At 44.8% G+C, this 24,504-nt stretch overlaps 3 protein-coding genes across 6 annotated transcripts; 2 read left to right on the top strand and 1 right to left on the bottom strand.

The window, feature by feature from the left end:
- The first annotated feature begins 14 nt into the window (after window positions 1-14).
- prmt7 (protein arginine methyltransferase 7) lies at window positions 15-10,950 on the top strand. The gene is made up of 17 exons (XM_030053860.1): window positions 15-259; window positions 857-893; window positions 2,324-2,473; window positions 2,849-2,957; window positions 3,191-3,303; window positions 3,566-3,795; window positions 4,022-4,202; window positions 4,829-4,956; window positions 5,173-5,311; window positions 5,392-5,475; window positions 5,588-5,635; window positions 6,803-6,892; window positions 7,135-7,296; window positions 8,112-8,186; window positions 8,805-8,965; window positions 9,092-9,188; window positions 10,041-10,950. Exons 1-17 carry the CDS (start codon window positions 165-167, stop codon window positions 10,197-10,199), a joined length of 2,058 nt encoding a protein of 685 aa, XP_029909720.1. The 5' UTR covers window positions 15-164; the 3' UTR covers window positions 10,200-10,950.
- On the bottom strand, window positions 10,934-16,284 carry ciapin1 (cytokine induced apoptosis inhibitor 1). 3 transcript variants are annotated; one of them, XM_030053864.1, is made up of 9 exons: window positions 16,207-16,284; window positions 14,434-14,596; window positions 14,076-14,219; window positions 13,504-13,583; window positions 13,112-13,280; window positions 12,737-12,813; window positions 12,105-12,223; window positions 11,783-11,861; window positions 10,934-11,665 (listed from the first exon to the last, which is right to left on the bottom strand). In XM_030053864.1, the coding sequence occupies exons 2-9, from the start codon at window positions 14,588-14,590 to the stop codon at window positions 11,555-11,557; spliced, it is 936 nt and encodes a 311-aa protein (XP_029909724.1). In that variant the 5' UTR covers window positions 14,591-14,596; window positions 16,207-16,284; the 3' UTR covers window positions 10,934-11,554. The 3 variants fall into 3 exon arrangements, with proteins under 3 accessions (XP_029909724.1, XP_029909721.1, XP_029909723.1); XM_030053861.1 differs by having other exon boundaries at window positions 15,942-16,212; XM_030053863.1 differs by lacking the exon at window positions 16,207-16,284 and adding an exon at window positions 16,171-16,199.
- A 528-nt stretch (window positions 16,285-16,812) lies between these two features.
- On the top strand, window positions 16,813-24,116 carry coq9 (coenzyme Q9 homolog (S. cerevisiae)). Of its 2 annotated transcripts, none has more exons than XM_030054545.1 (9): window positions 16,813-16,945; window positions 17,917-18,154; window positions 18,821-18,956; window positions 19,438-19,580; window positions 19,724-19,808; window positions 21,371-21,475; window positions 22,797-22,952; window positions 23,420-23,467; window positions 23,756-24,116. In XM_030054545.1, exons 1-9 carry the CDS (start codon window positions 16,888-16,890, stop codon window positions 23,789-23,791), a joined length of 1,005 nt encoding a protein of 334 aa, XP_029910405.1. In that variant the 5' UTR covers window positions 16,813-16,887; the 3' UTR covers window positions 23,792-24,116. The 2 variants fall into 2 exon arrangements, with proteins under 2 accessions (XP_029910405.1, XP_029910404.1); XM_030054544.1 differs by having other exon boundaries at window positions 23,420-23,473.
- The last annotated feature ends 388 nt before the right edge of the window (window positions 24,117-24,504 follow it).

Below are 24,504 nucleotides of genomic sequence, written 5' to 3'. Positions count from 1 at the left end.
ACTGTCATGTGACCTGCATGGCTCGTGACGTTGCTGAGGAAACATGGTCGCTTCCATGAAGCCAACGCTTTCGGTCTAGTCCGGTTCGGTTCGAGTTGTCTGGAGGATTTTGACGGAAACTTGTCCCAAACCTCTGGAGGGAGTGTACCGCTGCTGCTGCGGGGATGAAGACTTTCTGCGGACGAGCAAACCCGACCACGGGAGCCCTGGACTGGGTGGAGGAGAGCGAGGAGTACGACTACCACCAGGAGATCGCCAGGTAGCAGCGCAGGCTAGCAGGCGCGCATGTCGCGCTAGCACGGAGCCAACAACACTCCGTTCAGATTAGTGACACTTTAATTTTCCTTTGCTTGCCGGCTAATTTATGAGCCTCGTTGAACGTGACTGAGGACTTTCAGCGACTCTTTAAGAGCCGCTAGTGAATTCGGCATGTGTGTGAAACACAAAGCAGCACGTCGTTTTAGTAAAATCACATTACTAGTTAACGATCACCACAATGTTTGGATCATGAGACTAACGTTACCTGGCGACATACATAAATGAAAAACGTAATTGCGGTTGGTTTGTTCGATATATACACGCCGCATTAAACAGTGGAGCCCGGCGATTCATGAAAGATGTTTAGGTATTTTCTCCGAAGTATGTTTTTAGTTTTGCCCCAGTTCGGCACATTACTGGGCAGACAAGCAAATTGCAATTAAATTAGCAGGTTTTGTGGGGTTTTTTTTAGTCGTGATGTTTTTATAACGTTTGTCGGCTCAGCAACAGCAGCTGCAGAACACAAAGTCCAAAGCAAAGCCAACAACCTGTGGCTTGGTTTTCTCCAAAGCTGATTTAAAGTGTTTTTGTCTTTCAGGTCCTGTTACGCGGATATGTTGCATGACCATGACAGAGTGAGTATTGCTGCATGTCAGACACACGTCACCTGACAGAGTAGCTTTTATGATTGGAAAGGTTGTCAACCAGCTGTTTAGGACTTTTGGAGCATCACGTGGTTACCTGGACAGGTGTCAGTCGGGTGATTTTCCCTGTCACAGTGCTGATGGCTCTAAATGACATTCACATGCACACTGACTGGCAGAAAAGGACGACATTGTTGGATGTGGAAATGATCAGTCCAGATAAACTAACATGTTCCCCACTGGGTCAAATCTTGGGCCTCTTGCTGTGTCAGTGTGTTGGACCAATCAGTGACTGGATGTACTAAAACTTCCTGTAAGTAAATAAAGACAACAGGTAGATAACAGTCTATGGTGCCAAAAATGAAAGAATATGAGAGTAGATCCACACTAAAAAAAACAAACGGCAGCAATGTTCTGCTGAACCTGCAGGTGGGATGCACCTCTGGCCACATCTGTTCAGTGACGTTACAGTGAGGATCTTGCCGCTGACACCTGATGAGAAATCTTTGATCCCATGGATGAGTGGACTCCTGCCATCCACTTTAGATTCCTAAGATGAGCCTCTGTTTACTGCTAAGTTGACTGAGAACCAATGGAAAACAACCTTATACCAACACATTGCCACCACCAATACCACTGTCTTTTGTTAAAGCAAAATTGAACTTTGGTAGAGTGTTGGGTTAAGTACAGTTACCTGGGTGTGTTATGGGTCCACATGGTATTGAAACCTCGTCATCAGCGGCTCTGTCTCCATTCACTTTCTTGGCTCCCAAAATAACACTTTTATTGGCCGCTCGATTATGGCAAAAATCATAATCGGGATTATTTTGGACAGTATTGAGATCACAGTTATCTAACACAAATACTCGTTGACTTTGGAAACATCACACACTTATTGAATTTTTTAAAAAAAATGTGTCTTGTTAACAGTGGATTTCCTTGAACTTGAAATGTTACCAAGTCTTTGTCCGGCTGTGAGTGAGTTTAGGCTTTTTGTGTCGGGCAGAAGCACACCACTGCAAAGGAAAGGGGTGCACTGGATTTATGTAAATGTGGCACAATAATCGTTTTATCTCTATTAGCTTGTTTTTGTAATCATCAGAAACAAAAATTGTAATTGAAAATAAAATTTGATTAATTGCCTAGCCCTACTTTTAGCATACAGTTGAATGCAAACAAAGTAAATTATGCCAAATATGAAGAGACGACAAGTCCTGGTACCCATTTCCCCTAATAAATAATAGTATTACAGTTATTTGTGAAAGTAGTATCACATTGTTTATTCCTAGTGCAAAGTTACTGTGTGGAAGATTCCTACAGATCTACTTTCCAGTTCAAATAACATTTGTAGAAGACACCGGTGCCTCCTCAGCCGTCTCGTGCAGCTTCAGTCACACAGCTGATGTGCTTCCCTCCTCCAGAATGAGAAGTACTACCAGGGCATCCGGGCCGCGGTGGCCAGGGTCAGGGCTCGTGGTGAGAAGGTTGTTGTCCTGGACATTGGCACGGGAACGGGCCTGCTGTCCATGATGGCTGTCACTGCTGGGGCTGACCTCTGCTACGCTGTGGAGGTAGGCCTTCCCGTGCGGGACATAGGGCTCACCCATCTGAGCAACACACTACATACATGCAAACTCATGCAGATTTGATTCTGGTAAAAGAGATCCCATTATTAACACTGTCTGGTATTTCCACCATGTAGTGTCTAATAAGGCAAATATTCCAGCGTAGAATATGTGTCATCTATCAGAAACAGTAGACAAAGTCGCCAAATCTCACCAAAATGACCTCAGCAGTCCATGGTGACCAGCATTTTGTACTGTATTGAAGTAAAAACTTTAATACTGCACCAGGGAGGATTTTTTTTTTCATTTAAAAATCCTAACATGTTGTTATCCATTTTGATTCCAGTTTTCCCCCTAAAGCGTTTTCATTTGTGTCTCCAGGTGTTCAAACCCATGGCTGATGCAGCCCAGTGCATTGTGGAGAAGAATGGCTTCTCTGACAAGATCAAGATCATCAACAAACACTCGACTGAGGTCACCGTCGGGCCGGGTCAGGCAGCACCAGCACGCACACATTTCTGTGACTTTTTTTTAGACAGTATTTGGCAGTTGAGAGATGATACCGCTCTTTCACTGATGAATACAGATGTGTGTTTCTCTGTTATGTCTTCAAAGCTCTGTCATAAGGCCAGCAGACAGAATCATAAATTCAGTATATTCTCATCCTGTGTGTGTTGTTTTGAATGTTGCAGCTCATTTTGTTTTGTCTCTGACTGACTGCAGATGGAGACATGCAGATGAGAGCCAACGTCCTGGTCACAGAGCTCTTTGACACCGAGCTGATAGGAGAGGGGGCCCTGCCCAGCTATGAGCACGCTCACCACAATCTGGTCCAGGTGTGTGTGTGTGTGTCTCTGTGTGTGTCTGTGTGTAAGTAGAACATAAGTATTCAAAGCTAACGTTCTTCAAAATGACCACCTTTTCTAAGGACCGCTTGCAATTACCAATTTAGCAACAGATATGGAGAGAAAGTATTGAATAAAAACACACATATCAAGGATTGTCAAAGTCACTGGTGGCAGTGAACATGACCAGTGCAGCCCCAGTCAACATGACCAGTGCAGCCCCAGTGACTGTCCCTTGTCTCCGGGTCACTAGGAGGGGTGCGAGGCGGTGCCCCACCGGGCCACAGTCTACGCCCAGCTGGTGGAGTCGGACCTGCTGTGGAGCTGGGCGCAGCTGCAGCCCATGGATGTGGACGGGACCCGGCTGGTGCCGCCGCCCGCTGTGGGTCGCTGTGCCGGAGCCCATTCAGTCTGCGACATCCAGCTGAGCCAGGTGCCCGCCCACAGCTTCACGCCCCTGGGACCCCTCTGCACCATGTTCAGGTAGGAAACACGTGTTTAAAATTTCAGGTTTTACAGTTCAGCTTGTAGAAACTTCTGTTTAACCCGTTGGTTTAGAGATGTAAACAAACCCATCTTAGGGCAAGAAACTTCACTTCAGATACACAACAGCTGTTTTATCAGTGGCCTCCTGCGCTCTGTCTTTGTATCAACACCAGTTCTGTGTGTTTTTCTCGTCCTCTGTCTCGCCCCCTGTCCTCCCTCCCAGCGTGGACTTCAGTAAGCCGGTGAGCAGCGCCTCCCAGTGCCACTCCGCTCGCTTCGCGGCTCAGTCCAGCGGCAGGGCCCAGGTGGTGCTCTCCTGGTGGGACATCGACATGGATCCCGGCGGGACCATCGTCTGCACCATGGCTCCCAGCTGGACCTACCCACAGCCCGACATGGCTCCTGTGAGTGTGTGTCTTGATGTGATGATGTTCTCTCATCCTGAAGGCCACCAGCTCGCGGGCCGTGAACAGCTGATTGTGTCTCTAAGTCCAAGTGAGAGAGACATGGTTGAGCCTGTATGTCTCAGAAGAATATTAATTATTAGCATTGATGTAGTTTTTACATGAATAATCAGTGAGAAATCTGTGTTTGGGAAAACCTGCCTCTCACTCACTTACCTGTTGACCTTGTTGTTGACCTTGTGACATTTGTGAGAATAGAGGTGAAGATTAGAAAAAAAAACTTATCAGCTGTGAAGTTGATGGTTTTAAGACTTGAAACTGGTCAGGAGCTGAGTGACCTCTGCCTCGCCTTGTCCAGACCACACTGACTGCAAATAGTCAAATTCAGCTAGAAATCACAAAAAATAGGTCCAGTCAGAGAATGTACGAGACTCTTTCAAACTCTAACCGTAGATCTCACACTCACCATGTGTAGTGTGAACAGTTATGCAGGTAACCCAACAAGTAAATCTTCTCCTGGGAGGATGTGGGGTAAAACCTGTCAAATCCAGGTGTGCAGAGTGCTGTGGGTCTGCTGGAGCTCAGCTGATGCGTGTTGTGGTGTGTTGTGTTGTGTTGTGTTGCAGTGGCGTGACCACTGGATGCAGAGCGTCTACTTCCTGCCTGTGGAGAGGAGGGTGACGGAGGGAGAGGATCTGACTCTCACCGTCTGCCATGATGACTACAGCCTGTGGTTCAGCATGCAGAAACACAGGTATGCCAGCTGATGGACAAAAAACTTCTCCGTCTGTTTAGAAACACCACCACCAGTAGCGTTTCATGGCAACTGGTATTGGCCTATAATAAAGCAGCTGCATGAACACTGAACAGTCAGTTCTCCAGATGATCAGACGATGAGAGTACACTCTTTTTGAGGATTTGACGGACAGTCTGACAGCAGCTTGAGACGATGCCAATTTGTCCTTCTCAGCCAACAGGACGCAGAGACTGAGGCTCCTCCTTGTCGGCCATGTTGTACCTGCCAGGCCCACTTGGTCTGGACTCGGCCGCGGTTTGGTGAGCTCAACGACAGCCACCGTACGGAGAGCTACGTCAGCGCGTTACGGAGCGTAAGTGACCGGATGGTAGCCAGGCCTCAGGCTTTACGGCTGCAGGATCGTTTCTTTAACACGTGTCATGTCTGCTGCAGGTTCTGAAAGCAGACAGCGTGTGCCTCGGGGTCAGCGACGGAAGCTTGCTGCCTGTTTTTGCTCACATGCTTGGAGCCAAGAAGGTATCCCACATCGCTTTCTTCTAGGAAAACTGAATGCCTGTTCAGACTGTTCTGTTGTTTTATTCAAGTCTGGCCAAACTCTGCTTAACTCTGCTCACCTCTGTCCACCCAGGTCTTCAGTCTGGAAAACTCCAGAATGTCCAAACAGGTTATTGAACAGGTAAATAACACCTTTTTTTCATGTCTTATTCAGTCTCATTATAGGCAAAGCTACTGAAAGGCTAAAAGTGACCCAAATCAAAACAGAAGGGCAGAGTTAGGGCTGAGCTACTCGGATAGAATCAAATATCACAGTATCTTTGACAATATTGTAATGATACTGCTTTCATAAATACACATCAGATTGTTAAAGTATCATTAGCAAAGTGGATATGATGCCTGATACGTTTTACTGTAATGCAGCCTTTAAAACCAGGAAGACACTGAAGCCATATCGCGATATCCAAAATCCCAGACGATATCTAGTCGTATATCTTGACATCAGGCCTATCCTGCGTCTTCCACATGCCACGTGTAGCGTCTCGCAAACTGCTGTATGTCATTTGTCAGAGATAACACAATAAGTATAAACTTTTGTGGAACACCATTTTTGTAAAAGCAGAGTTTTTTTCTCTCTCTTTTTTTCAAGCAGGGTCACTGTGTAGCGTCCCTCTCTCCAATTCATTGTCTACCTTGCTCGACCAGGTAGCTCCTCCCTCCTCTGGCTCGATGCATCACCGTTTTACCTCATTCACCGTGCAGCTCATTGGTTTTATCCTGTTGTGGCTGTGTTCATTCCCATCGCCGGTGGGGGGAAAAAAATGACGTGTTGTGTTTGCAGATCTGACACTGGAGAAACACAACACTGTGCTTTCACCTGACTTTTCACAGCTGTAAAAAATGAAGAATAAAACAGCCTTTGCTATGTCAGTGGACAGTTCAGTACTATATTTAAAAAAAAAAAAAAAATCTGAATCCCAAAAGTGAGAACTAAATCCCTACCCAGCAAATGAAAATCTCAACTGTAGAACACTCAGGTCCAGCACTAAAAAACAAATTGACAGAAAACCATATAATAATGGCTAATCATAATATACTGAGGTTTGAGAGAATTAAAAAAAACAGCTAACAGATGAATCCTGTCTGCTGCAGCACAGTGGAGGCTGTGGTGCGGCAGCAGGGCGAAGAGCACTGGAGTCTTTTAGCTTTAGTCTGCTGAATACTTTGATATTCAGGTTTCTGCATTATGGTGTCAGCCCTTGTGCATCGCCGAGGAACACAAAACGAATTCAGTGACAAAAGGAAACATCATGACAAAGTGCTGATGAGGTGCTCGTGTGGTCGGCAGGTGTTGGAGGCCAACTCCATGACGGGAGGAGTCCAGCTGCTGGAGATCAGGCCTGACCAGCTGACCAGCAGCGACCTGGGAGGAGAGCAGGTACAGCCTCCCTGTGGGTTATACACAGAAACACTAAAGGCAAATAAATACTCAAGCTGTATCGCAGGAATGGAATGGTTCTCGGAAAGCTGAGAGCTTAAAGGTGCAGTGTGTAAAATAGTTGATTTAAGTGAGGACAAACAGTGTGGTGCAGGGCAAAGAAAGGTTTTCAGACTGAAACAATCCAAGCTGGATGGAGTGAGGACTTTTTGTAACCCCTGCACATGGTGTGTGTCCCGCAGATCTCGGTCCTGATGGGCGAGCCTTACTTCAGCACCAGCCTCTTACCTTGGCACTCGCTGTTCTTCTGGTACTGCCGGACGGCACTGGCCGGCCTCCTGCAGCCCGGAGCCACCATCCTGCCCTGCTCCGCCAGCCTCCACATCGTGGCCGTGGAATTCCAGGTGAGCTCACCGACACCTTAACATGGTTTATATGATGGACTCACCTCCATGGACAATCAGAGAGCCTCAAAAACACTTCAGATGTCCAGTCTGGATTTAAAAAAAAAACAAAACAAAACAAAAAAAAAACGGTCTAGTGTTGAGAATGTGTTCATGTTGGTCTATAAAGATCAGATGCCTGTACTGCTGTCTGCTTTACTTCACTGAAGGGTTTTCCTCGGTGTTTAAAGACATTCAGGTGGTAACCATGCCACTGGGCTTTTGCTCAGGCAGAGACCACCCCCCATGTCCAGCCTGCCTCCTCCGTCCCCCACTCTTTAGGGGTGTTGGAGTTCATCCACAGTAGATAGTCATCCCTCTGTCAGGATGTGGGCCATCCATGCCTCATCCTTACTTGCATCAGACGGCTTTCATCAGCATTCATCCCTTTGAAACTGGAGCAAATTCACTTCATCTCTTTCATGAAACAGGGAAAAGGTTGATCGGCAAATTAGCAAAAAAATAAGGAATAACCAGAAATTTGCAAGAAACCAGTAGAAAGTAACAAAGAATGACCAGATAATTATCCAAAAATTTACAGAAATTTTGTACAAAAGTAACAAAAATAAAAATAATTGCTGGATATGTAGCAAAGAAAAAAAAATCTACAAGGACTATACAGTACAGTAAAACAGAAAATAAAAAGAAAAGATACCTACCGTATATAAATTCCCTCAAAAAATCAAAACAAGAAAAATAAAATTTTGTTATAAAAAGGTTTTAGCAAGCCAAAGCAATCTGTGCTATCAGATTCTTACTTTGTCCTTGTTTCCCAGGATTTGTGGAGGATACGGGCACCATGTGGAACCTGTGAGGGCTTCGACGTCAGGCCTATGGACGAGATGGTCCAGGTACAACCTTTGTGCCCTTCACTTATTCTTTCACCAAAAAAAAAGAAATTGATATACATTCACTTTAAGCACAACACCAGCGTGGTGGAATTAGAGAAACCATAACTTGTGTGAGATGGGAATTGATGAAAGGTTGCCATATTTTATAGAAACTTTTTATGTTATTCCTTAATAAATAGGTTATGTTTTCTGGCGGGTATGCAGTTTTTCACTTTTGAGAGCCACAGTCCAGTTGGCGGTGGGAGATGCGAGTGCCAAAATAAACATCACAATGAAATGGAAGTGGCCAGCAGCTCTCTGTAAGCCTGATGGAATGACTGTATAGAAAGTTCGATGTTGAGAGGATCCTGGAGGGGGAACGTGAGCCCATGAATTGTGGGTAAAACATGACAAATCCTCACCAAAACCCGTGTAGCTGACTGCACTGGCAGGTGGAGTGAAGGAATGTGGCCTCTACAGATTGAGATGGGAATTAAACCCATGTAGCTTGGAAGGAGTAAGATAAATCTGATGTTAAGAAAAATGTATTGAATTAGTCTATATCCTGAATTTAGTGTGCATGTAACACCACTGTTAAAAAAAAAAATCTCATTTCTTCCGAAAAAAAAATCCCTTCAGAAGTCTCTGGATTTCCGTGAGTCTCGCGAGGCGGAGCCCCACCCGCTGTGGGAGTACCCCTGCCGCGCCCTGACCCCGCCGACCGCCGCCATGACCTTTGACTTCACACAGTGCGTCTCTCAACAGCCAATCACCAGCCAGGGTTCGCTTCCCTTCACAAGGTACAGAGTCTCGGGGACACGGGCAGAGGAGATGGCTCATTTTCATTTTGGGCTGAATTTGTCCTTGTCTCATTTTAAACTGATAAGCATCTGAATCATCCACTTGTTTACTCTCCTTCCTCTCAGGAGTGGCTGTTGCCATGGCGTCGTGCTGTGGATGGAGTACCAGCTTACAGATGACATCACTGTCAGCATGGGTCTGAGCGGACCAATCGGAGAGCAGGTACGACAGCAGGCCCATGCCAGGTGTACACAGGAAACTTCTAATTTATTTTATTTACTTGGCTTGCTTTGTTTTAATCTGTCCCATCAACTAATCTGAATAATCTATCAAATGTATGAAATATAGTCTATATAGTGTCTAGGTGATTATTTTAACTGTAATCTAATGTCTGTCCCCCATTTGAGACCCACCATCAGTGAGGCCAGGTTGCAGGAACAAATGTCCTTTAGAGCTGGTACAGAAGTTACTACAGATATGTAGGAATACAGCTACAATTCCAGGAATGTAATCCCAGATTACCAGTTTCCATAAAGTAACCAATGGCCAAAGAGTCAACACCGCAATTCAAAGAAAGAGCACTGAAACTGAGTGCAGATATTAACCATAATTCTACACCACATTGCTGGTAAACATGACTCAGCATTCTCAGCATAAGTCTTAGATTGAACAAAATTACATGGTGAGAAAGTCCACCAACACTGTGGGATTAACAGTGAGTGAGTCATGCTGCACCCACATATCACGAGACAGGCAGCAGATACACACCTCCTGCTGTGATACTGTCAGTGGCAGCTTTCACATGGAAAATGCTAGAAAATGCTGTTCACACGTTTTCACAAGGCGATGCTCGATGGGAACTTTAAATCAACCTTTCTGAATATTAACGTAACCAGCAGGAAAATGTTGTAAGCAAAGGAAATAGACGAATTGTTTTCATCATGCAAGATATTTTTAGATCATAGCTCCTAATTGATGTGGCTAGACACAACTCCAGCTGTATTTAGTGATGAAACAAGAAAATGATCAATGTGAGGGTGACTGGATGCCTGTCTTGCCCCGCCCGTCCTGCAGGGGGAATGCGAGTGGAAACGGCACAGGAAACAGGGAGTCTTCTTCTTCAGGTCGCCGTGGGAAAGTTCGGGCGACGGGAGAGCCTCGGTGTCCTACAGCCTCACCTTTGAGCCCAGTTTAGGAGACATAAAGATGGAGTTCACCGCCGAGTCGCTCTGATCGGGAGCTGGACGGGCCACAGAGACGGGACGCTAACACCGGGACATCAGGGCCCGCTACATCTCTCTCTCTCTGGACTATTGATATTTTATGTCAGTATCCCATTGTTTTAAATTTGACCTTTTTCATTCCCTTAGGCTGGTAACTGCTCATTTTCAGGGTGGAAAAGCCTCTTTAACACGGGACACTAAAACTCTCCGACTCCCAACAGGATCCATTCAGCTGAAGGGCTTCCCAAGGTCAACAAGTACAGAATCGACTTAATACTTTCTCACCCAAACAGCATCACATCAGATACTGACAATACTGTACTGCTTTATGTTTGTAGTACAGTATTGTCAGTACAGTATTGTTTTAGTTAGTTAAAGCAACCTGTTGGGGTCATTAGTTGTGCAAAAAGAGCTCCAGTTTCCTGTGATCCTAAAAATGACTAAGCTGAATCTTGTCTGACTGATTCTGAGACTGAACCATTTCCTTCCTAAGAACTTTCAGTGTTTTGTTGTTACAGGAATATTTTGTAAGTTTTTATATTGTTGCTCTGTTTGATAACGTTCTCTTTGACAAAAGAAGTGATGAAGTCCAATCCAAAGTTATTTTGCCACGGTTGAAAACTGATTTAAAGTTTGGTTCAGTTCAGTGATGTGGCTGAGTTTGCAGTGCAGTTATTCTAACACTGGAGTGGTGTGCTGACTCAAATACTGTCAGATGATTGTATTATCAACATATAACCAAAATAAATATATGAACACAATAACTGACTTTATTGTGTCAAAAGGAAACACTCAAGAGCATCTATCATTGCCAAAATGTCTTTCTATACAGATAAATACAACATAATAATGCAGCTCTGCATGGATGCCTCTGTGTAAACGGTGCAAGAGTTATGGTGATTATGTAGTTATAGATTATGTTATAATTGGCTCAGTAGTCAGATTTAGTCGGTGCTCAGCAGGTACTCATTTAAACCCTTGGAAAAATCCCACATTTTGAATAGTTGGGAAAATCATAAGCATCAAAGCTTTACTTTTCTTTTTAAATCAGACAGACTGTTAAGGCTGAACTGCTCGTCCCTCAATCTCAGAGGAACATTTTCTTATTTTAATGTGCGAGGGCAAAGTTTCTGTGCAGTGCAGTGCTTGCTCTGAAACAGTCAAACAGCTGCTGCCGTCTCACCAAGATCCAGGGCAGAAAAATATGCATATTTACTGTGAGGTCGACTTTAAAAAGCATCGCTCAGAGCAACATTTTCACATTTACTGAGTGTCTCCTTGGGCTTCAGGGGCGTCTCCGGCTGGATGGAATACAAAGGAATGTCGTGTGCTGCAGGCTGAAATACAGATGTGAGCTGTGGGCTTTTAGGCATCCATCAGTGTCTTTGAGTCCAGCTTAATCTTTTCTCCTGGCTTGAACGCTGGCATACCCGCGTACGGGCAGCTGGCACATCGGAAGGCATCGCCCAGATAACACTGCAACAGAAAGGGACGTTAGCGATTAAGGATTTTTTGCTTATCAACAGAAATAACCCAGGAGACGATGTGCTGAAGCAAAATGCTGAAATTTGACCACAGTCACAAACCACTCACGCTTCCACATGCAGATTTGCCCGGAGGTTTCTTCTTTCCTGAGGACTCTTGTTCCAACTCCTCAGCAAGGCCACATGAGCTACACAGAGATTAGAAAGACAAATAAAGCATTACTGATTTAATAATATCATTTCTTAATGGGTTATATATGGGTAATGAAGCTGTTAGATAAATATAGTGGGGTCACAGGTACAGTATCTGCCTCTGAGATGTAGAGGAGCAGAGGTATAAATTAGCAGAAAACAGAAATACTCCAACACTGGGTGTGTGGCTGTAACCTGCAGGCCTGTGAACATGCTGTGTTTTGTGGTGTGCTGCTCACCAGTTCTTGCAGGCTTTCTTCTTCTTGCCAGCTCCGGTTCCACAGGGCGCTCTCAGAGATTCTGGGTCCGGTTTCTTCAGGTCGTCTTCATCCAGCAGAGCATCAGAATCCACCAGCTCCTAGAGAAGAGGGGCAGACAGGACAAAGACCTGATGACGCAGGGCAATGCAAGGACCTGGTCTGCATGTTTGGACTTTTTGCCGATGTAAAACAACAACAATTATTTGTGCAAGTACTATCAGGTCGTTCCTTTCAAATGCAAAGTTACGAAGTGAAGGTTTCCTGCAGAAGCTAACTTGCTGGATCTTGTGAACTTCCCCTGTGGGAATCAAAGCTCATCTTATCTTAACTAATTTCTAATTCATATAAGAATATAACAGGAAAAGAGCCATTCAGTTTCCTCAATAATGTGTACTGGGACTTATATTGACATAATCTGCTCTGGTTGCCTTCATTTATGTGCTATTTTGTGTTATTGTTGCAGCTGTTGCTATGAAAATGAATGAAGAGACATGAACACAGTACTGAGGATTAGCAGGGAGCACACAGCAGCTGATGAGCAGATTTAATCCCCCTGTGGACTCATAACACCCCGAGAACTAGACGACCCAACACTCGAGCACAACACTCACCACATCGTCGTCATTCAAATCGTTGGCAGAGATGTTCCACAGCATGGCGGTGTTGGCATCAAGAGCGGGTTTCTCAGCTGAAACAACACACATGGTAATATTAGCTGCACATAAATCATAGCAACAACAAAGAAAAAAGGCGTTTCCTCCGCTAGCCCAGCGAGGCTACTCACCTCCAAACTTCATAGTACTGTCACTGACCTATATTCATTCTCTAGCTGGTGTAGTCAATGTCACACTAGTCCCGAGTAAAAACTGGCTAGCTGCATGCTAATAATATTTCCATCATGAGGAGTAGCAGGGAAACTGGCTCATGGCACAGCCCTGTAATAATATGATGCGCACAAACAAATAGAATCAGCAGCAAATACCGACCTGGCTTAGCTGTCTTTTTGCCGAAAGACAGTTTAAGCTGCTGGGATGATCCCACCTCAAAGCTGGGTTTGGAGGCTGATATGCGGAGCCGACACAAGGTGTTTCCTTGGTAACCTGTGGCCGTCCTGAGGGAGCTCAGCGCCTCTGGAGTCAGCTCTCCTTTGCTAACCTGGGTGGACAAGAAGCAGGTCAAGAGTTGCAGAGGATATGTTGCTTTCCCGAGATGGCCATGCCTGTCCAATCTTACAATTCATCAGAACACCACTGAATGTCCTGGGAACTTAGGGAGTCCTTTTTTTGAACAGTCTATTCATTTTACCTGATTTTACTATAACTCAGGCTGCCTGCAGTCTTTAAGCAGGTGCAGGACCTGCTCCCACACTCACACTCACCTCTGCCACCGACATGAAGCCAGACAACTTCAGAGCAGATGTCAGCTTCTCAACGGTCCTCACAATTTGACTCTCAACTCCTAAAATGTAAAAAGACAAGGCTCAAACACACTGCAGCACGTTCAGAGCCACAGCCACAGCCTGTGTGCACACTGTTGTGTTTTATAAAACTCAGTCACTGCAGTTATATAGTGCACAAGGCTCTTTTTCACCCCAACTATTAACCATAAATGTATGAAAACACAAGCAGCTGTTTTATATCAATTCACCGCCTGCTGCGCCTGTCTCTACACCTGTCAATTAAATAAACGGGAAATAAAAAGTTCTTACTGTGGCTCTTTATACTGTCCACATAACTACTTAATCACATGGACCTGTAAAGTGATACTGTATGTGACAAAAAACTTAAACATTTATTTTGATTTGTTTTGATCATGAGGTCTTTTGAAGCCTCTGAGAAGTCAGAACCTAACACCTGGGCTACCTGCGCCTCTAATCTTATCGGGCTTGAGGAGCTCACCTGTCCTTGTTTAACTGTGAAATGCCAGTTCACAGCACGACTGCTCTCTCACCTGTAACTGGTTCCTCCAGGATGAGCCTCCCGCCAGGTTTGAGGATTCTGGCGATCTCTGCCAGTGTGTCAGGCTGGTGGATGGAGGAGCTGTCAGCCAGCAGGCAGGACAGCACCCAGTCGAACGAGGACGCCGCATGGCAGGCTGAGGAGAGAGGAGAGGAGGATGAGGAGGAGAGAACAGACGAGAGTGGCATTCTGTGGACAAGCGCTGTGGCGAGATGATCATACAAAACAGCACGACTGGTTTGGGTGGTCAGTGTAAGCAGGAGACACTCTTCTGAGATGGCTGTATTTTTTTTTTTTACATATCAAGTACAGCATTAAAACATCCCGTAGATAAAAAGCGAGTCACTCACAACGCAACAGCCATTCCATGTTCTCCACTGACACGCGGCCGTCTGCTCCAACAGTGGAGTTGAAGCTCTCCACCATCTCTTTCAAGGCCTCTGGTGCTGAGGGCTGCGTCCAAACCACCATCACCTTGTCTCCTGCTTTGATGCCCAGGTCTGCCATGGCCTCCTGCTCGTCGTGCAGAACCAAGGAGATGTTAAAAAAATTAATTCAATAAAGTGCAGTAACATTAAGGTGTGATTAATGTGAGTCTATGAGTGTCAACGCCAGTATTTGTAGAATGAAGCTGCTAATTGCCATTTTTAAGCCTCTATTCAATGTCTTTAAAATCCCAGTGCTCCCAAGTTCTGCTAAATTTTGGTGAGGGGAAATCTGGCATGTCTGTTTCCAGCAGGGTCCCTTGACCTCTGACCTCCAGATGTGTGAATGAAAATGGGTTCTCTGGGCAGCCACGGCTCTCCCCTTTGCAGACATGCCCACCTTCTGCTAATCCCATGCAGTTTGGGCCACAAACCCTGCAGTCCACATGTGTTCTTGTGGCCTGTTGTAAAATGGTGTGTTTGTGCAGACTGGGGCCTAAACAGTCTTGGAGTTGCATCAACTGGCTTTGACTGGAAAGATGAAACTCTTGTGGATTCAATGAGCCACATTTGATTCATGTGTGATGATGTTAGCCCCCATAGCAGCCATTTCACTGCAGTCACAGCATTTTGTCAAACTGGACATCACTGTATAAAATGACCTCTAGGAGAGTCACAGCCTCATCAAACTTTACAGACACAAACTAGAGGAGAATTAAAAAAAAAAAAAAAATCAAATCAAATCACACTACGTGTAGAATCGCCATTCATATCACATCGGCACTCAAATGCCGTGTCAAATCGGGGGATAAGCATATCATCGCAGCCCTTTTTTTTTTTTTTTAGTTAATAACGGTGTAGTAATTTTATGCTTTGCTTTAAAAAAAAAAAAAAAAAATCTAGTAATTTAATTTGATATATACGGTTATGTTGTTGTGTTACCAGCGTTATCTATCATACAGTTTCATGGTGACAGTGCTGATGTAATTAACAATAAAAAACATGAAACACATGTTTAAAGATACACCGCCTTATAACGCGGGTTTCAGGTGTTTTTCACGTGTCAAACAGACGTCATGTCACACCTGTGGAGGGACAGCAGAGCGAGCTCACGTTATCAGCTACTAACACATGCTAAAAAAGAGAGAAAGAGAAAGAGAGAAAAGAGAGACATGTCGAATCTCCACCGTGTGTGGACCAGCCGGAGAGAGACCAGCAGGACAAAACAGACTGAGAAAAAACATAAAACCTCATGAGAGCAAACAGCCTGAGGCCAGGAAGCAGCTCGGGAGCTAGCGGACCGTTAGCCGGGAGCTTGTTAACGCTAGCTAGCACGTAGTCTCATTATGTTGTATCCTGAAGTCTGCGCACCAAAACACCGCTGTTTCACCGGACACTGTCATTAAACAGTACAGAGACACACAGTGACTCACTTCAGCCTGGCTTTCAGGTGTTTTCAGGTGTTTTCAGCAGCAGCTAGCGCCTGACCGTGTTGACCCGCCGACGCGCTCCGACAGCAGCGGCGTGACGCAGGACGGAGCCGCACGGTGCCGATAAACTTCACCCAAACTGGCTTTTACCGCCGCAAACAAACCCGCCGCCTCTCTCAATAAAACCAGCCGGTTCTCCTGTGTGATCTGTGTGACGGACCCCGGCACTAACCCGACATAACCCCGCTGCTGGCCGGCTAGAGGTTACCTGCTCACTGACCTGCCGCTGGAGCCACAGAATCAATTTCACAATAAATGTCTGGACATCCGGTTTCAGTTTCCAAAATAAAACAACCTCATCGATTACCATGTACATACACAGTAACCTTAATCCAATGGGTCTCCGGCTGTTTTCAGTTATGCATCCCCTTTGAAATATTTGTTCAGCCAAGTACCTCCTGACCAGTGCAAAGGAAATTTGATGGGGGAAAAAATGCCCTATGCAGAGGACCAGCCCAGCTCCCTCAGTATGTGAAACAGCAACCTGATACTGAGGGGATGTTGTTTCTGTTTTTGTGTCTTATTCTCTTCTTTCTCCTTGTTTTCAGCTGTATATATACCCCACAGTGCTCCGACAGACCCTGCATAGCACTGCCTGAATCTACTGCAATGTTTTATAGCACTGTCTGGAATCAATTTGATTATCAAAAATATGTAGTAAATGAAAAAAATGTGTTTTTACGCCATAAAAAGTCAGTAAGCGACCTTATTTTAAAGGAGCGCAGCTTATGCTTTTAGTTTGAAATCTACAGAGCTACATCCGGTTGCAGGCTGCTCTCTGGCTTGATTCACTTTGGGGTTTCACAACAAAACGTCATCAGTCTGCGGCAGAGAGCGGCGTCGCGTTCAAACGACGCGCGCTGTCCTGAAAAACATCCGTGCAGCTGACATGGCGGCGCTGCTGAGAGGTCTGCGGGTCGGAGGGACGCTGCGGAGGTTTGGCAGCGGTACGACAGGAGCGGGTTCTCCGTGTTTATGCCTCTGAACTCCCCGGGCAGCTCCGCTAAGTGTTTCGGCATCGTTTTTTTTGGGGTTCGGCTCTTTTGCTGTCCGCGCAGTTGCACCGCATGCAGACAAGCTAGCTAGCGTTGCCGTTAGCCGTGCAGCCAATGTCACCCGGCCTGTGGGAGAAGGTGATCATGAAGGACAGGTTTCAGCCGCAGTGTGTCCGCTGCACCTCCACACAGGAGCTGGATGTGGAGGTGACTGTCAGGTGGTGCAGTCAGTTTGAGTTGCCGCTCCTCTCTAGTGAAATAGTCCTGCAGTCCGGCTCCACATGTTCCCGCCTGAGGGGGGCGTTCTCCCCTCCGCCAGCAGGCTCTCTGTTTACATTTGGTTGTGCAGGCCTCCACATGCCATAACTGTCTCCCCTTCACATACTCTTCTTTTGAAAACTGGGCATGACTTAGCAGTTATGGCCGATGAAACTGTACTTCCGTTTCGTGTCTCCTGGGTAGAGAGCACAGAGGACCAGAATCCGTTTGAAAAACTTGGAAGTTTAATGTTGCAGTGGTTTGAGTAATGTTATAAACTTCATGAAATATGTCTCAGAGCGTTTTCTGAATCCCCAGGAGCCGCAGCCGAGTTCGGCGTTCATAAAAAAGCCTCTAAATAGATCACACAGCAATAACAGGGTACATTTTGGAACTGTTTACGAATCCCCTGAATATTCCTCCACCAAAAGTGCCTCGCTTTGGTCAGTACCGTGCAGTGTGAACCAACTATAAAACTTGAAATTTTACTAAAATTAACCAGTGCTCGAATTCTGGAAGTCTTAAGAAATTTAGAAAAGGTCTCAAATCATATTCCACAAGGTGTTTGCAAACAAGGAAGCCCGGATTAAAGTGCAGTAGTTTTAAATGGAGTATAGTGTGACTTTCCCTGCATTTGTTTTCTCTGATTTGTTTTCTCCTTGCAGTGGTGGCTGCACCAACACCAACGAATCCCCGGTGCTGCAACAGTCTGAAATGTGGCTTCCACCGTGCAGCCGTGAGGCTTCAAGATGACTCCAAATCTGACAAGCCCTCGTCCTCCTCATCCACAACCTACCACGAGCACTACCAGGCCCACTCTGCCGACCAGGACGCTGCTGCAGCCTCCAGTGGAGCTGCGGCGTCCGAGCCTGCTGCCGAGGAGGCTTCCAGACCAAACACGAGGTCAGCACCGAGGCCGAAAGTGACCCACAGCTCGGGGTCTGATTAGCCTTCATCTTAATTTTGCTGATTATATCTAAATGAAATTAGTGGGAAAAAGTCTCACGCTTGGGATTGAAATGAGTCTGAAGGACTTACAAACTAGCAGAGTATTTGATAGGGTATGCAGGTTTGTGATACCTTCTGCACATTCATGTCTGTGGTCATTTTAAAGGACCATATTGTTTAGTGTAATATCTACAAATTGTGTAAATATCAATTACAGCACCGGGCCGGTGAAAGGGCATCTAAACTGTGATTGGCCATCAACTGACTCTTACTGAAAGGGAGCGATCACATCTGCAGTTCATTTTTTATTTAGTTCACTTGTCCAACTGCAAGGTAACCAAGGCTTGTAATCAGAAGTCCAGTTGGTGTATTAGTGGCTGGATTACAGGACAGAGAGACGTCACATCCCAGTTTACATTTCCAGTAGGAAGTTTGGAGTTATCTGGACCTCACTGCTGTGCTGTTTCTCTCTCTAACACTTCGTTCTGAGGGTGTGTTTGCTTACTGACACCCTCAGAATTAAGATAGACACCTGGAACGGCCAGTGTTGAAAGTTTGTCCTCAGCTCAACTGATTTTCTCTGACCCTGTGCTTCTTTTGTGCTGAAATGTTGCTGTTAAGTTACCAAGACCAGAGCGGCGAGCACGGCGAGGAGTACGAAACAGAGGAACAGCTGCAGGCTCGAATCCTGACGGCGGCGCTGGAGTTCGTGCCTCAACATGGGTGGTCGATGGAAGCCATTGCAGCCGGGGCCGAGGTCAGGGGCCGCATGAAATCCAGAGTGCAGTGGCCTTAGTGATCATGTCAGTGTGTAGATAAGACTAGATGAAACTTGACTGATACACACACAACCAACAATTTACATGAAAAGGAATAATTCTAGTATTAAAATTTGATTGTTTTTTTTTTTTTTTTTTTTTGACTCTCCATTTCTTTTTCCTCCGCTGCGTCCCATTCTTCAGAGCTGTTGTAGTTTCTGAATAGATTAAAAGAAAATCAGCCACTGGTGTGTTTTCCCTCCCGGTTGTTAATTTATCAAGTCGATAACTTACCAGTAAGCTTTGACCGCTGTGGCTTTCAATGTTACTGTGGCTATAAGTTGGTCACTGCTGTCTTACAGAACAGCTGGGGTGTGAAATACTCTTAGAAAATGGATGAACTGTCCCGTTAGCTTCATTTTATTTATTTATTTTTTTTTATTAAATTAATGTTGTACTGATTGTTTCTATTGGTACCAGACACTGGGCCTGTCCTCTGCCTCCACTGGGATGTTCTACAACGGAGCTGGAGACTTGGTTCTACATTTTATCGCCCAGTGTAATTCACAGCTGACTGACATTCTGGCTGAACAGCACAACCAGGTCCAGCTGGGCCAGGCCGAGTACGTACACACTCTTCTTTATGTGTTGAAACCTGTATGGGAGCTGATCATGTGGATTTTACCCAGACCTGTCAAAATGAGCATGCTCACCTGTGCAGCCACACCTGGAGTACAATGTGGTAACCACACAATTTGTGTTGTAGACCGAAGGAGACTGCCGAGTTCTTACGGGACGCCGTGGAGACCAGACTGAGGATGTATATCCCCTACGTTGAAACATGGCCTCAGGTAAACTGTGTGCATGATGATGGTCACTTCCCACAGTACTAAAATCCAATAGCAGCAAATTATCAACATCAAAGCAAGGACTCACTTTCTGCCATTTATTTTCCTTGGGTGTGATTTTTTTTTCCCCCTGCAAACCTAAAAAATGTTGTAAGGTTTTTGTAAGGTAATCCACCACAGTGAAACATTCTGCCTCAGACACCCTCCTTTTAATTGCCACATTATTTTACTCAAGTGAGACTGAAATCAAAGAGGTCCCAAGAGAATTTTCACTGCTTAAATTTGTGTTGGATTTGGTGTGTGAGTATAGACACATTTTAAATGACAAAAAACAAGGAAAACAGTAAAACACCTAGTTAGATATCATTCAAGGAAAAACAATTGGAGGTAACTTTAACTACACAATGATGTAGTCGACAGATTTGGTGCATTTTTATGCATGTTTCAGTTTTCCAGAAGTTCAGCTATCCATATATACAGGATTTCAGAGGGTCAAAATGCTGTTGTAAAGTTCTCCAAGTCTTTTTAAAATAAGTCAATGAACCCTTTAAGGACAATCTGAGTTTTTTCCAAGTTTAAGTTTCAAGTTTTCGGAGAGTGTTGGCATGTGTTATTTGAGTCAGCTGTACTGCGATATGCTCTTGATGTCCGTGCACAACCTTACATTGAAGAGGGCTGTGTCTGAGTGAACCGATGGTAGGATGCTCCCTCTCCCAGGATGCCGTAGGGCCTGCTGTTGGGTTTTCAGTGGAACTAACAAAACGGTGCATTTTTGAAGTTACCTTTTTTTGATCAGGGTCAAGAGCCAACAAAGAATCCATTAGAATTTCTAAGGTGGTAACTAGAGAACATGGGGCTCTATTTCTGTATAAAATGCCAAATCTGGAAAAAGCAAAACAAGTGCGATTTAGGAAGATCTATCCTTTATTTCAGAGTTCCATAAAAGACATGAACATACCTTTGTGATAAACGTAAGTAAACCAAAAGGTTAAGTTGGTGCATAAGGATCATGTAGGATCCAAATTTGTCTAAAATATCAACTATAAAAGAAAATCTTGTATAAAAGAACAATGTGTAGAAGAAGCCCCATGACATCACTACACTCACACCATTTAAAAAACAAAAAACAAACAAAAAACAACATAAGAGCTACCTGTCTCCAGTATTTCTACCTGATTTTGAGTGTTTTCAGGGAGGAACAGTCTGTCGAAAACAGAAAACAAAACTAAAACCAGGGGTCATGATAATAATAATTACATATATTCCCCTGTACACTGAGAATCTGATCAGAATGTCTCATAGGAATCACTTTAGGTTATGTGCTTCCTACTGATAAAGAGCATAATATTGATCAATTCTACAAAAGGTATGTAATCAGTCATACTGCATCCTGTCCTTTTTATCACCTGTGGACTGTGGACTTACTGTGTGTTGAATCAAAGGCCATTATTGACAACCAGTCTATCAGTCTAACCCTGTTGTGTGCACCGAGTGACTGGAAGCTGTTTGAATGGGAGTGAACGGTGCTGGTGATGTGCTGACGTGCGACTGTGACTCCTCCTCAGGCGATGAGCATCCTGCTCCTTCCTCACAACATCCCCGACAGCCTGAAGCACCTGTCCACCCTGGTGGACGACATCTGGTATTACGCCGGGGACAGATCCACAGACGTGAGTGGATCCTATCACCCTAGATCCCCCTCTTCTTCTACTCACACCTTCCTGTCCCCCTTTCATCACCACCCCCACAATGCCCGGCCCGCCACTGCCCAGGTTACTCCCGACCCACCCACACCCTCTCACTCTGCCCCCGTTTAACACCACTCACCGCTCCCAGCTGTTTGTCCTCTCTGTGTTTCTTCAGACCTTCAGCTCCTGTTGGTCACTGAACACCTGAGAATGTCTTTCAGCTTGTTAAAGAAGCGGTTACAGCTCTTGGAGCTTTGGTCAAGTGTTGGGTTGTTTAGTTCCCAGGGTGTTAATGAGTCCATGTGGAGCTTAGAGCTTAGAGCGCTTAGATTTTGAATAAAGTGCCTGAAACTGCTTGAAATTATAATTGCATTACTTCAGTAATGCAATTATAATCGGTAAGACATGTTGAAACTTTAATCTCCCGTCTCTAGAATACACTACACTCTCACTAAACATATTTTTGTTTGTTTACAGCACAATAACATCCGATTTAATGTGACAAAGAAGTGAAATAGTCATTTGGAGTGGCCGTAAACAGCCATAAGGTGCTGGAAAAGCTCAAGAGTGCACCTTGAAAAAGTTTGAAAAGTGCTTGAATTTAATTATTATTTTATGTATTAGCCCTGTTTTTAGCTGCTCTGTGCTTCCCTGGGCTGCTAATCCACAAAACAGCTCCCAGAATAACACTTCAGGCATCTAAAGAAACATGACCAAATCGGATTGTTAAAAAAAACAGGGCCCAATACACATTTTTTGTTTAATTACAATTATTTGTGCAAGAACTATAAGGTTGTTTCTTCCTGGTGTGGGAGCGTCCTGCAGATGCCACCTACAGGATCTGCTTTTGAATTCAAATAGGATAATAATAAGAAAAGTGTTGTTTAGTTTCTTAGAAAAATGGCCATGGGGACTTGTTTTTTTATATTGGCATGATTTGCTTTGTTCATGTTCATTTCTGTGCTATGATTGTTATAGAAATACAGTCTTGTGGATTAGCAGCTCAGAGGAGCACAAAGCAGCTAATGAGGAGGTGCAACTCATACAAACCCCAACCAGCTTCACAGCCCCACACTCTGCCACAGTTCACTATTACTTTAATGTCCCTTTATGTTGGACCAGCTTCTTCTATGAGATGCTGAAACCCAGAATCATAATGATAATTAAGGTTTTCATGTATACTTGAGCAGGACGGTGAGAGTCAGTTTCGGTTAGTTCACATGTGATTATCAAAGTACCAGGCAATACTCGCTGACCAGAAAAGCTTTCATTTGTTTCACTGTGCCTTGTGCCCGTGTTGCAGATGAACTGGTACACTAAACGGGCCGCGCTGACCGGCATCTTCAACACCACCGAGCTGGTGATGGTGCAGGACTCCTCCCCAGACTTCCAGGATACCTGGAACTTCCTGGACAACCGCATTCAGGATGTCGTCAACATGGCCAGCACGGCCAAACAGGTAGAGTCTGCCTCACGTAGTGTTAAGGGAATACTCATGTGGTTATAACACACCATAATAATGTGCTCATCAGAAAGCTGCCTTCGGACTCTTGGGCCTTGTTCAGACTGCCGGCTCAAATCTGGTTTTTGTCAGATCCAGATTCACTCTGATTGATGTTAGGAAGTCAGATCAGATCCAAACCACATGTGGAGGAGGTTTGAAATGAGCTTCCAGTCAGATTTCTGTCGCTGCGTCTCAGTCCGGACGCTCCGGACACTCGATCAGGTTTCAAAGTGTTTTTTGCGTCTGATCTGATCGCTCGCTGATAACCCTGCAGACGGTCTGTTTTAAAGACCTGATTCGCCTGCAGTCTGAACACGGCATCAGGTTCATTCTGCTCGTTTGATGCTGATTTGGAAACAGTTTCCTCCTTTTTGCCCAAACCTTAACTAACACACAAAAAACCTGCACACTGTGTTTGGCAGGTCCAGTCGACCGGTGAAGCGGTGGTGCAAGGGCTCATGGGAGCTGCGGTAACGGTAACACCCATTAGCAATCACATGCTCACTGTTAGCTCAGTTTAAATACCAATATCCACCATCATGAAAACAAACAAATCAATATCCAGTGCATGTTTACATACAGCATTAAATCTTGATGCTTGCCAGCTTTTAAAGGCGACAGCACAGGATTCTGCTTTTTATCGAGGTGACACCTCAGGAGCTCTGTAATTAATAAAATTATGAGGTTTCAGAAACACCAATTCAAGGACATTTTGAATTTCTTGACAGAAATTTGACATTTTGTCGTTTCTCTCACAGCTGAAGAACCTCACAGGAGCCAATCAGAGGCGATGATGTCACACAGCTGTTCCAGTCTCACTCGTCCGGTCCGCTCTGCTCGTGTTTATGAGCCGAGGATCAGTTTTCATTTTGCTTGCCGCCGCTGCAGCGTCCCATGTATGTCATGCTGTCTGGGTGTGGATGTGTTGGTGTGCAGCTTTTCCTCAGCAGGACAGGTGTGTCTCTCTGTTCGGTTTTGTTGTCCTTCTCCCTCCAAGACGTCACCTCCCTGCTCAGATCATTTCCCCCCCAAAACATAATTTAAACTGCAAAACTTTATCTTATTTTTTTGTTGGATTAGTTCAAACTTCAATAAACTGATCATCATGGCATATTTAAACATTTGTTTCTGTTTCTGTTTGTATTGCCTGATAACAAAGAAACACATGTCCTGCAGTGAAACTAAACCCTGAGCTGATGCCAACACCCTGCATGCAGCAGGATCAATTATCGGTCACATTGTAAACAACATTTTCACCAATGTAATTTTAAAATATTAGTATTTAATTCTAAATGATGGGACAGCAGGTGTGTGTATTAACACACACACACGTGAACGAAGGCAGAAGAAAACATGTACTGACCACATTTAGTTTTTGGTCGTGGACTCAGACGTTTGCAGATCTTTTTTGTTCTTTTTTTTTTTTTAAGACACTTTTTCTTTTTGTTTTTCATTGTAACCCCAACAACTAAAAGCTCAAATCAATAATAATGAAATGAAAATAAAA

The sequence above is a fragment of the Myripristis murdjan genome, chromosome 6 (assembly GCF_902150065.1).
Source record: "Myripristis murdjan chromosome 6, fMyrMur1.1, whole genome shotgun sequence".
Lineage (NCBI taxonomy): Eukaryota > Metazoa > Chordata > Actinopteri > Holocentriformes > Holocentridae > Myripristis > Myripristis murdjan.
The sequence above is the reverse complement of the archived record's forward strand: the minus strand, read 5'-3'. Positions and strand labels throughout refer to the sequence as shown.

Bases quoted from the DNA above. Each gene is read 5' to 3' on its own strand.
- prmt7 (XM_030053860.1), top strand. From the start codon at position 165: ATGAAGACTTTCTGCGGACGAGCAAACCCGACCACGGGAGCCCTGGAC. The intron at 2,474-2,848 runs GTAGGCCTTCCC...TTGTGTCTCCAG, and splicing joins ACCTCTGCTACGCTGTGGAG to GTGTTCAAACCCATGGCTGA. The intron at 6,893-7,134 runs GTACAGCCTCCC...TGTGTCCCGCAG, and splicing joins GCGACCTGGGAGGAGAGCAG to ATCTCGGTCCTGATGGGCGA.
- coq9 (XM_030054544.1), top strand. From the start codon at position 16,888: ATGGCGGCGCTGCTGAGAGGTCTGCGGGTCGGAGGGACGCTGCGGAGG. The intron at 18,155-18,820 runs GTCAGCACCGAG...GTTGCTGTTAAG, and splicing joins GCTTCCAGACCAAACACGAG to TTACCAAGACCAGAGCGGCG. The intron at 18,957-19,437 runs GTCAGGGGCCGC...TATTGGTACCAG, and splicing joins CCATTGCAGCCGGGGCCGAG to ACACTGGGCCTGTCCTCTGC.
- ciapin1 (XM_030053864.1), bottom strand. From the start codon at position 14,590: ATGGCAGACCTGGGCATCAAAGCAGGAGACAAGGTGATGGTGGTTTGG. The intron at 12,814-13,111 runs GTCGGTATTTGC...GTGTTGTTTCAG, and splicing joins CAAAAAGACAGCTAAGCCAG to CTGAGAAACCCGCTCTTGAT. The intron at 12,224-12,736 runs GTGAGTGTTGTG...CCTCTTCTCTAG, and splicing joins ATTTGAATGACGACGATGTG to GAGCTGGTGGATTCTGATGC.